The sequence below is a fragment of the Vespa mandarinia genome, chromosome 21 (genome assembly GCF_050613455.1).
Source record: "Vespa mandarinia isolate Hongniang chromosome 21, ASM5061345v1, whole genome shotgun sequence".
NCBI classification, from domain to species: Eukaryota; Metazoa; Arthropoda; class Insecta; order Hymenoptera; family Vespidae; genus Vespa; species Vespa mandarinia.
Genome location: NC_140830.1, coordinates 3559798 through 3572360, shown reverse-complemented (window position 1 = coordinate 3572360; position 12563 = coordinate 3559798). Strand labels below are relative to the sequence as shown.

Sequence of the window (12563 nt, the reverse complement as noted above, 5' to 3'; positions counted from 1 at the left end):
AAAGCGAAAATAAGTACATGTACATTCATAAGCATAAGTAGTATAAGTTGAAAGGCGTCACGTGTATGTTTTTCTGTGTTTGTGATGTTCGAATGTAACTCATTTACTCGCCCACTAACATGTGCCAATGAACGAGCAATTGTGTTGGACATCCCACAGAACGATTTTCGACATCTTTTTACAACAGCTCTATCATTATTTTTTTTTTTGTTTTTTCTTATTCTTCGAAACAATTTTTTATCGTTCTAAAAGAATATACAGAGTATCGCGAAAATATTCGTAAGAAATAAAAATAATTAAATGCTTTTATTTTTCTTTATCTTAGAAATAATCACGATTGTTATTAATTCTTGAAATAAAAATTCTGACTTTATCTTCGAATGACGTTTGAATATTTCTGCAAGATGAATTGCAGAAACGAATGACAACAATTTCGCAAATCGATCATTCAAATAATGCTTAGTTAATACATTTTTAATGTTACTTTATAAATTACGATAAAATTTGTCCCATTTCGTTTAAATATTTTTATATACAGACATTTTTTTATCTTTTTTTTTCGTCGATCGTTAACAAAAATGATGTGTGTATAAACGATCGTGTGTGTACGTACGTACGTACGTAAAGACAAGATTTAATAGTTTTAATTATCTTTGACGATCACCGAAGGTAATTGTCTATTACCAATAATAGTATTATGAAATACGCTTTCTCTCTCTCTCTCTCTCTCTCTCTCTCTCTCTCTCTCTCTCTCTCTCTCTCTCTCTTTCTCTCTATTTCTTTCTCATAATAATAGAAATTCCATTAACGAGAAAAATAATAAAATTGACAAGGATCCTTCTGTCGTATCGTTTGTTGCAATAAATTCGAGATTGAGTGGTAAACTCGAACGAGATGAAAAATCGATCGAGCTAAACATTGATGAAATAAAAATGATAAGTAAAAGACAACAGTTATGAAAGAATACGTCGAAATTGAACGTGATATATTTAATTCGTCGAGAGAAAACACATTGGAATTAATTAAACAAAAAAAAAAAAAAAAAAAAAAAAAAAGAAAAAAAATCAAAGCGATAGTCGTAATAAATTATTTCGTTTTTCTATGGTACATTTAATCGTTAGAAAATAATTCTAACAAAAATTAGATAAATATCTTTTTAGAGTTTGAAGTCGTATAGAGTAAGTATCGATCCTCTTGAGAATAAAACGGAAGAATAGAAGAATTGTCCCGAGGATAAATTTTTCCTGACATGAAAAAAGAAAGGGGGAAAGATTTGGCAGAATAGTTCTTTCTACGATCGTACGAGGTTCCATCTGCTTGTCTTCCTTTTCAAGAAAAAGAATCAATAATGTCGCTCTTCTATCAATTCGTTAGATATACTCGTACGAATACGCTTTAGAGAAACAAGAGAAATTCGTGTATTATTGGAAGGACGAAAATTTCACTACATCTCAGTTTAATAAACCTAAAGACATCTGTGATAAATTGAATTTATTTACTTACATAATTATTAAAGAATAACAGGATTGCGAAATTGTGAAAAAGAAAATTTATTCCTTCGAAATCTTTTAATATCGATTATTTCTCATGCTTAGTTCTTTCTTTTTTCTTTTTTTTTCTCTCTAATGGAACACCTCATATACTTTGGGGAACATGTCCGAATAACTTTCCAAACTAAAGAAGGACCGACGAAACGCTTTCGTTCGTCATGAGCACGGAAGCTACCCCGTAGCTTTTCCCTCGTTTTCTCTCCGTCCTGAGTTTTCCCGGGGAATTAAATCGATAACTCCCTTTCTCCTATATAAAACATTCGCAACGGGGGACCCATAGTCTCCTCGTGGCAGGCGCAGAAGGTATTCTCCTTCCGTCTTTCTCTATCTCTCGTTACCCCTATATACATACATACATACATACATATATGTATATACGTATAGATAAATATGGTATACAGGGTGTGCTACGAAATAAGAAGAAATAAAAAAAAAGAATAAACAAATCTGTCCGTTAAAAAATATTATTCTCCTTTCATTACATTTTGAAATAATCTCATTTTAATCGTTCAATTAATTAATTCTATCTTTATACATAAGCATCGATGATCATTCTGTTTATTACAAATTAAAGAAAAATGATAAGTTTGAATAGATAAATTAATTATAATTTATATTAAATATAAATAGTTAATATATTACCCGTTATTGGAATAAAATCAAAAGAATTAAATATAGAATGATATTTCAAATAGAATTGAATGATTTTTCTAATGAACGTTTCGCTGATCGTAATTGTGTAGGACACCTTGTATACGTACACAGCATCTCTTTGTATTTCTCTCTCTTTCTCTAACTCACGTGGATTCACACGTGTCGAGATACTTGGTTGGTGTACGAGCCACGCTGAGCTTAACGACGACAAGGAGGGGTTCTAATGCCTTCTGGCACGTAGGGATCCAGGCATGACGGAAAAGTCTCGGATGAAACGAGCGGACGTAAACAATGACATCTGAAATCATTAACGTCCATCCGTGGATGAAGAGACTTCTGCCTGGCTTCCTCTTGCCTCCTCTTTTTCTCTCTCTTCCTTTTTCTCTCACTTTCTCTCTCTCTCTCTCTCTCTCTCTCTCTCTCTCTCTCTCTCTCTTTTTCTCTTTTTGCCTCTGTCTCTTTTTTAATTATTTTTCAAGCCATTACAATTTCGTAACACTCGACTACTTGAAACTTGAAACGAATAAACTACTACTGAATCATTCTAATAACATATTTTTTAAAAATGAATTAATTTTTGTGTATTAGCAATTAAAGCATTTCTTCCCTTTTATTTGTATTTGTTTATTTTTATTTTTTCTTCCCTCTCCTTCATTTTCATTATTTATGTTATTCGTTTGGGAAGACATATGAAAGTGCTTTAATCATGCTCATTTTTCTTTTTTTCACCAACAATGCAATACCTTAATCTTATCTACTCAGTATTTATCTCACTCACAATGCGTATCTAAATTATCGTTTTATCAGAGTACGAAATAGATAGATAGAGAGAAAGAGATAGAGATTGAAAAACGATGGGATAGTTTTTTAATTAGATTTCGAATCGACTATTCGATTTATCATTTTTCAATCGCATTAGGCAAGAATATATTCGAAACGAATGGTTACCGTTCCTCTTTTTCTATTTCAATACTATTATTTATCATTATTGTTTGTTATATTTTGTGATCGTTCCTTTTTCGATTTATATAAATGCCCGCATATAAATCAATATTTCATTCATCGTGTTTTATTTCGGGCACGTCGAATACCAATCGAAATTTATATCCCGAGGATGAGTGTTCTCTTTGGGGAGGGGGGGAGGGGGGGAAGGGCGAAAAAATAAAAAGTTTCATAATCGAACGATGAAGACAGAATGAAACGACGAGGAAGCAAGGAAAAAACTACGTGCCAATTCACCCCACGTACTTACTATATTTTTCCTCTTTGGCTTCGGTCCATAAGTAGAATGGTTAAATTTCAAGACACTTATCGCGTTCTTTGTATTAATATATTTTAATATAATTCATTTAAGGATTAAAAAAAAAAAAAAGAAAGGAAATATTTCATAAATCATGAAAATTTAAATACTTACTTTAAGCTTTTTTTCTCTCCGATTTTTCTCTTTCGTTTTCTCTTTTTTTCTTTTTTTTTTCTCTCTCTCTCTCTTTTTTCCTTCAAATAAATCTTTCTTCTCACATCGTGAATTTCTATTCGAAAGAAGAATCGAGAGCAAACACTCGCAAGTTTTAAAAGACCTAATCTACTTGAGTATAACAACGAGGAAAGGGGGGATAGGTGAAGATAGAGAGAGAGAGAGAGAGAGAGAGAGGAATGGATCTTCCTCTACGAAGGAAATCCATTCTTTTCAAGATTTTCTTCAACGATAACCTCACGTTGGATACAGATACGAGATTTCGGAGATTATCCTCGACCTAGCGAACACGAGATTCGTGATCTCTTGAAAACTTCTTTTCTATGATATTATCTTAGTTTAAATCATTTTAGTGTACAAAGTATCTTTCTCTTTCTCTCTCTCTTTTCTTTTTAATGTTATACGAATACATGTTTCGTTTCTTTTTATTCATTCGCACGAGTGAAATAAAACAAGTACAGGGTCGAAAAAATTTGTTCCTATTAAAAGATAATTCGCGTTAATTAAAAATTGATGCTAATCTCTTAACACCTTCTGAAATAACTTTTTAAATTGATAGAGATAATAATCGTGAGAAATATAGATTATAATTGTCTCATGCAATTTTTACATTTAATTTTTAATAAGAGAACATTCAGAATTATTAAAAAAAAAAAAAAAAAAAAAATAGAAGAAGAAGAAAATCCTTTATGTAATCGTTAATTCGTTCCTTTTTTTATTCTTTCGAGCAGATGAAAAAAAAAAAAAAAGAAAAAAAAGAAAAGAAAAGAAAAACAAAACGATGATTATCATCATATTGTACATTGATAGAACGATAGAACGTAAGTTTACGATGCAAAAATTCTTTACGTACTTTGGTTGACGCAACAGATTGCATTACATCGCATCAATAGTACTGTCTACGATAATGATCCGAAGATAATACGTTTTTGCCAAACACTCTAGAGCCCGTAGGATACGTTAAATCTCTTGCACAATGGATAAAGAAAGAAACGCGGAGGTAGAAGAAGTATGAAATGAAAGAAAACTCGAAAACAATAGGAACGAAAGAGGAACTAAAGTATACAATGCACGACAGCGAAAAATGAGAGATGCACGTGATAGTTGGAGTTCATTGAGAATGAATTCACAAGTTTAACAAGTCAAAAGAATTCATTAGAAATCTTTTGACGCCTATAAAAAAAAAGACATATATATATATAATAAATTTATAAAAAATTCATGAATGTCTGAATTTCTGAAAACTGATCGAGTTTTACATAATTCATCTTCTAATTAATGCATATATGTACGTTTGAAGATTTTGAAACAACGCGTGAAAGGGAAACAATTCTTCGATTAGGAAATTTTTCTATGTAAAAATATAGTACAGTCTAAAGTCAATTATGATACTAAAATAGATAAATTTTTATATCTAAAAAATGGTTGACCTTTCGACCTATGTCCACTAAGACTTTTGTATTCAGTATAGTGTATTCTATGTACTGTATAAATATCGAATCGTTTTTTTAACATCTTGTATATATATATATATATTAATGGTTATATCGTAACTACGTAAAATACTAGCATTTAGAGTTCTATAACACGTATCTGCAATAGTGATAGCACAATGGAAGTGGAAAAGAAAGAAGTTGCGAGGGCATGACCGCTCGGATAATGTCGTAGATTGATAGATTGAAAGATTGAAAGATTGTGCTTTAATCATGTTGCGGGCATAGCTCTATGGCTACGGCGACGTATTTTATGGTGTAGCAACGTCTTTAACATTCGGGTGATTCCATACCCGCCAATTCGACGTGCATCGCATATTAAATTACATACAATTTTTATATATATATTTATACATAGATGTTTAATTATTTTTTCCTTTTTCGTTTTGGCAAACAGTCATTTGTCGATCAACGAGGAGGTGATTCATTAATTAATAACAAACAATTGGCGAAATTTTGATTGGAGAAATTTTAGTAAAATTATTGTTATTTTTATTATAATTATTATTATACTTGCCGTTGTTGTCGTTCTATATAATTTTATATTTAATTCTATATAATTTTAGAGAAACTAATGATATATGTATTTACATATAAAATCAACACTCGGTCGAAAGCAACGGATGCTTGTGAAAAGAGCGACGTTACATCGCACTCGGTCTGGAACTCCGATCGTTAATTAAAGCATCGTCTATATATATATACATCGCGACAGTACGCGAAACAGCGAACGAAGAATTGCGCGTCACGATTTAAACGAATAGTTTGGTCGAATGCAATCTTTTCTTTTTTTAGGGGTTGAAAGATCGAAGTGCTTCGATTCTCATTCCTGTCTCTTTCTATCTTTAGATAATGTCGAGAGCACTAGGATCATCGAAAAGAGAAAGAGAGAGAGAGAGAGAGAGAGAGAGAGAGGAACAGATAGAACATTTTCTTTTAAAATAATATATATATATATATATATATTATTTAAAATTTTTCTTTTATTCGGATGAGTGTTAAGCGACAAAAAATAAAAGCAAAACGAAGAGACTTCTTCTTTTGGCGACTTCCGTCGTCGGGAATGACGATCTGCATTACGAGCCCCCACATACGTACATACGTAAGTAGATATTATACATACATATTTCTAACTTTTATAGACACTTGCATATATCTTACGTTCAATTAAGTTTCTTTTATATGCGTACGATATATGTTATGTTTATTTCTAATGGAGGATGTTTTCGATTTATCTTGGGAAAAGAAAGGAAAAGGAAGAAGCGTGTCATATACTTTTAATTTTTTATCAAATATACGTAACAATTGTTATCACGAAAATAATAAAAAAATACATTTAAACAAAAAAGAAATTAAAATAGAGGAAGAATAAAATAGTTAAATAAGTAAATAAACAAAAAAAAAATATAGTTCATGGCCATCGTGTTCACTGACACGTCTTTCAGACGACGCGAAATCGCAAAGCTAATTGTAAGTAGCATATCCTTCTCTCTCTCTCTCTCTATTTATTTTTTCTTTTCTCTCTCTCTCTCTCTCTCTCTCTCTCTCTCTCTCTCTCTCTCTCCCATTTGCCTTATCAAACGCGCTCCTTACGCTACTCGTGTGGACGATCAATGCATGAATGGACCCACACGTAGGAGGCGCGCGTACCCGCACTACCTCACAAATACGCAAAGAAACATACACACATATATAGGTAGGTAAGCACGCACACATGGATTAGTAGCAGGCAACAGGATCATACGGAACGATCTTTCGCTCGATTCTCTGTCGTCGTTTATGAAGTATACCCAGTGACGAAAAAATACACTATTTTTTGATAACTTTTTTATTTCTATTTTTTCTTCTTATTTATATATTTATTTATTTTTTCTTTTTTTTTTCAACGAAAGGTACGTAGAAACGTAGTATTTTTTTTTCTTTTTCTTTTATTTTTTTTTTTTTTTTTTTAGGCACGTGTATCGTTTCTCTTTCAAAAAGTTTAGTTAGATTTTAAAGAAGAATGATCGAAAATATATATATATATGTATATATGTATGTATGTATGTATGTATGCATGTATGCATATAAAAAACAAAAAAGAAAGGATAAAGAGATTTTGACAGATCCGTTCGAGGTCGATGCCGGATGATGTATAGTCTCTCTCTATCTGTTCTTAGAGAAGGATATCCTTTCGTTATCCCTTTCTGTCATGTTTGAACGTAAACTCACCGACGCCATACTTGGTCGTTTTCGTCGTCGTCCACATCTCGTAAGTATTTTCACGAACTCGGCTACATGCCCTGCCAAGCAGTCCTTCCAAGCACTCCTAGTATCACGAAAAATTCGAAAACACAAACATTGGGTGTGTTGCCGCACGAGTGCTACACTCACGGGTATTCTCTGGCGCCCGAAGCGACGTTGCCGTGATACGAAGCGCGAGCACACTACCGACACTAACTTCCATCGGCAACGTCGTTCGATCTCGACGTCACGTGATACTCACACACGTACATATCTAACATAATTGCCCGACGTTCATTTATCATTTTTATTTCCTTCATTTTTTCCCCAATGAAAATTTGAAATATTGTTCATTTTTATTCCCCGATAATTAATTTATAACACTCGTTGCGATTCCAATAATTTATAAAATTTATTAAAGTTCAATATTTATGATAAACATTTTCTATTGACTTTCCTTTGAATTAATTTATGTTATTATTTTCGTTAAACTATTAGAACATTGTAAAATGTATTTTAGAATATAATCGATAGGAATGTTATTATTTTTAAGATAACAATGATTACTTTAATTTGGATCCTCGCATCGTGGTACCGTTAATACCATCATTTAGGAATTATAACTACGGACCTGGTCAAACGAAATCTTGATGTACATCTGCAACTATAAATGGCGGGTAGTTGAAGTTCCCTCTCCTAAAAAAATACTTTTTACGAATTATTAATAGTTAAAAGTGTTTAAAAGTGGTAAAAGCAACTTGAATGTATATAATCTCAATCCAAATATATCTCGTTAAGGACAAATGTCGAGTTCGAAATCGTTCTCGCCGAATGATATAAATAACAAATACTCGAGAGACTTTAGTCAAATTTAATCGGCCTTATCTTCTATTTCGTGTAATAGATATCTTAGGCTGTAACGAGTAAGTAAAATTTCATATATATCAATATATTAATATAATTGAGGGTCTCCAGAAGCAGCAACCTCCTTGTGGTGAGACCTGGGCAATCGATATTATTTTTGATATAATACATATCATGATTTGTAAAAATTAACAAAATATTTTTTCTTCTTTACAAATTCTAATCACAATTAAAAAGGATTCTATACACTTTGTTTCATATATGTATTTTCTCTTGTTTACATGATATATATTACATATGAAATAATATTGAGCGAATGGCTGCTTAAAGTAGGTTAATTTTATGTTAAATTTAAGAACAAAAGAATTCAACGATTTAATAATTAATAACAATGGAAAATGATTAAAGATGAATGTTGATTATCGAGCATAATATTCATGTCATTAATTGATAATAGTTCTTTAGTTCTTATTTTCTTTAGCATGACGTAATGTTAAAAAAAAAAAAAAAAGGAAAAAAAAATCTATTTAACTTAAAGAAAAATCCTTCATAATCAAGGAAAAACTTTGTCGAACTTTCGAGGGAATTGGAAAAGTAGAGTGTATGTATATAAATGTATACGTCCATAGGTGTATGTATGCTCCTCATTCAACAGGTGAACTCATTGTTATGTCATAGATAGTTCTATATTACTAAATCAACCTGGAATAGTTTGCCGTTGAATTATATCGCAGTTATCAAAATTTTCAAACGAATTAGGGCATTGTTTAGACAATATATTCATATGATAATTAAAATAAAAAATGTTCTTTCTTTTCTTTTTTTATTTATTACATAATATCTCAGATATCGTGTAGCAAATTAATATCTACTCGTTTTTGCGTTTTCCTATTTATTTGAAATGTACATATTTTTTTTGTTGTTTTTCCTTTTTACCGAAATACAAGGACATGTAACTATCTACGATAATCCACTGTTTAGATCTCATATATTTTCAAAAATGATTATCCATCAGTGTACAATGAGTAAGGCAGAAAAAACCTAATATCAAAGTTATCTTAAAATAAATTCTTAAAATTTTTATTTACAATTATAACCCTTACGTAAATAAGCGATGACAAGTAATACTCATTGTGTACAGTGGTACATAAGATTAGTACGTAGACTAGATCGAAGCTACGACGTGATCAAATTCATTCCTTTCGCGTGTTTTTAAATGTCTTTTAGAAATTAATTGGTTTACCAAATGCAGCAGCCGTGTGGGCTTCTCTAAGTGCTTCCGAACATGTCTGGAAAAAAGAAAAAAGAAATTAATTAATTCTTACGCATTCATAATCATTCAACAAAGTGTATTTAATAAAATTTATTATACTAACGGGATGTGCATGACAACATCTAGCTAAGTCTTCAGCACTTGCTCCATATTCCATTGCAAGGACAGCTTCGTTAATAAGTTCTCCCCCAACAGGACCTATTATATGGACTCCAAGAATTCTATCCGTTTTGGTATCAGCCAAACATTTAACGAAACCTTCCGCCTCGAGATTCGTTTTCGCTCGGGAATTCGCAAGGAACGGAAACTTGCCGATCTTGTAATCGATCCCTTCCTTTTTTAAATCTTCTTCGGTTTTTCCAACCCATCCTACTTCGGGATGAGTATATATAACGCTAGGTACACAATTGTAATCTATATGTACGGGTCCTGTTTAAAGGGTAAGCGTTATTAGATTACAACGTGTTAGATTATATTGATAAGGTTCAATGATTATAATTATACCTCCAGCTATGCCTTCGGCAGTAATTGTTCCTTCGTCTTCGGCTTTATGCGCTAACATTGGACCATGAATACAATCTCCTATAGCGTAGATCCTTTATACATATTAGATTATTATTATTATCTTCGACAAATAATCCATAATTAGGATTGAGAGTTTATACTTACGAAGGTATTACTGTTTGGAATCTATTATTAACAGGAATCCTTCCCTTTTCGTCCCTTTCAATACCCAAGTCTTCTAAACCTAAATTCGTTGTATATGGCCTTCTACCAACGCAAACTAACAAAACTTCACATCCTAACTCTTCCTTTTTGCTAGGGTCCTTTACATTTTCAACGGAAACTATTACTTCGTTCCCTTGCTTTTTGGCAGCGGTTACTTTAGTTCCTAATTTAAATTTTATACCCTGCTTTGCCAAAATCTTTTGCAAAGTTTGACTAACTTCGCCGTCTATTCCTAAACCTCCAATGGTAGGTGTAAATTCAACTGCGGTTACTTCAGTGCCTAACCTAGGAGTATAGATTTTTAATAATAACAGAGGGTTCAATATTTTTCTAGATATATAGATATAGTTTGTTGTTAGAAATAAATAGAAACAAACCTTTGCCAAACTGAGCCTAATTCCAAACCGATAACTCCAGCGCCGATAACTATTAATCTTTTTGGAATTTGGTTCAATGATAAAGCACCGGTAGAAGAAATAATTTGTTTTTCATCAATCTCAATACCTGGGAATGGCGTTACTTCGCTACCGGTAGCTATTATAATATGTTTGGCATTAACGGTGCTTCCCGCAGATCCATCCGGCTGAAGAACAGTTACTTGATTTTTTCCAGTAATTTTTCCATGACCCTTAACCCATTCAACTTTATTCTTTTTAAATAATCCAGCTATACCGCCGGTCAATGATGCTACTACGTTTCGTTTTTGTTCCATTAACTTTTCCAAGTTAAGCTGAACATTTTGCACTTTAATGAAAAAATTATAAACAGATTTATACTAGGCGAATTATTATTAGGAGTATATCGAGGGATAGGTTTATAATATTTACCCATTACACCTCGTTTTTCTAAATCTCCACTATGTGCCATATGATAATAATAGGAATTATTTAAAAGTGATTTTGATGGAATACATCCGATATTTAAACAAGTACCACCCAATGTAGGATTTTTCTCAATACAGGCAGTTTTCATACCCAATTGAGCGGATTTAATTGCTGCCACATATCCTCCAGGACCTGAACCTATAACGACTACATCAACGTCTATCGCACTTGCGTATCTTCTCTGTTGGGCAGCTGTCAAGCCAGGTATAATGCGCTTTGCGCATGTTGGCTAAAATCAAACATAAAATGTTAATATATGATATATATTTGAAAATTCAAGATGTTGTAAGATTGATCAATGACATAATCGATAGAATAAAACACTCATAAATTATAATGATTTTCATTAGAGCTTGTAGCTTAGGATCGTCGTAAGAATTACAATTCTTATATCATTAATAATAGAAAGTGAATGAAATCGTATAAACTTTCTTATTAATGACACAGAAAGTTTCTATGGTCTAGTTGCCCTTCAGGATATTACGAAATAGTTTTCTATAATGTACGTCTTACGACGATGAGTTGAAATGAAGAAAAATTCATCGTGAATGAAAGTCTCACTTTTGGCTTACCTTGATGGAAGTGGTCACTAAACTCCAAAAGCTGGCTTGCATGATATTTTTTATAATATACCTTAAACTAGAATACAGAGATCAAAAATGATCAGCGGAGTCCTCAATAGTGCAAACTGAAGGCTGCCGGTTATCACAATATATTATGCGATAACTCGATATATTCATGCAATAGGATCTTAAAATTTCTTGGTTAGATGGCACCAGTCTTAACTCTTTAAGAAGTATCAGTCGACAATGCAGTTTGGATCAATGGAATTTTATAAAATAATTAAAAGTTTAGAAAAGTTTAGAAAGTTTAGAAAATCCTTAGAAAATAATACAAATCGATCGAATACGATACTCAAAATGTAGATCGTAATTTAAATATAAATTCATAAATAATAATTAATGACAGTACTTTGTTCGATATATTATTTATAAATAAACTTTCGTTTTATTAAAAGCTAAAAGAACAAATAATCGATGAAATTAATTATCGATGAACGAACGACGATCATTATCAATTGATTAATTTCAAACTTTAGCGCCATTTTGTCAAAATAAATCGAACCAATAGGAAAGCTCATATTTTCTGTCTCTCTTTTTCTACGCCTTTTGTATGTAAAATTCGAACATGAGCGGGAAAGGAAATTTCGGGGCTGACATCTTGCGGGATTGATTCAAGAAAGTCTTGCGCGACGAAAAGTCTCGAATCGATTTACACGTTGAGTTTTAACTGCACACCATATGTATATACATAATATACATATTTATATACATATATATATATATATATATATATATACACACATATACATATATGTAGAGAGAAAATTGTTAGAGTAGAGAAACGTCGTGTGTCGCG

At 31.8% G+C, this 12563-nt stretch overlaps 2 protein-coding genes across 4 annotated transcripts in view; both read right to left on the bottom strand.

Moving 5' to 3' along the window:
* The window catches only part of spg (dedicator of cytokinesis spg), a 35619-nt gene extending 28008 nt beyond the window's left edge, over positions 1 to 7611 (bottom strand). For all 3 annotated transcript variants that reach the window (XM_085663363.1, XM_085663364.1, XM_035871504.2), the window contains exon 1: positions 7383 to 7611. In XM_085663363.1, coding sequence (XP_085519489.1) covers positions 7383 to 7419 — 37 coding nt within the window. In that variant the 5' untranslated portion in view covers positions 7420 to 7611. The remainder of the gene's footprint in view (positions 1 to 7382) is intronic.
* A 1500-nt stretch (positions 7612 to 9111) lies between these two features.
* On the bottom strand, positions 9112 to 11875 carry LOC118444017 (dihydrolipoyl dehydrogenase, mitochondrial). Its single transcript, XM_035871800.2, has 7 exons — positions 11717 to 11875; positions 11088 to 11373; positions 10638 to 11004; positions 10201 to 10545; positions 10036 to 10127; positions 9635 to 9960; positions 9112 to 9547 (listed from the first exon to the last, which is right to left on the bottom strand). Exons 1-7 carry the CDS (start codon positions 11756 to 11758, stop codon positions 9482 to 9484), a joined length of 1524 nt encoding a protein of 507 aa, XP_035727693.1. The 5' UTR covers positions 11759 to 11875; the 3' UTR covers positions 9112 to 9481.
* Positions 11876 to 12563: the final 688 nt, after the last annotated feature.

Excerpts from the sequence above, each read along its gene's own strand:
- LOC118444017 (XM_035871800.2), bottom strand. The coding sequence starts at position 11,758 with ATGCAAGCCAGCTTTTGGAGTTTAGTGACCACTTCCATCAAG. Across the intron at positions 11,005-11,087 it reads AGAAAAACGAGGTGTAATGG|TGCAAAATGTTCAGCTTAAC; the intron begins GTAAATATTATA and ends TTTTCATTAAAG. Across the intron at positions 9,548-9,634 it reads GATGTTGTCATGCACATCCC|ACATGTTCGGAAGCACTTAG; the intron begins GTTAGTATAATA and ends TCTTTTTTCCAG.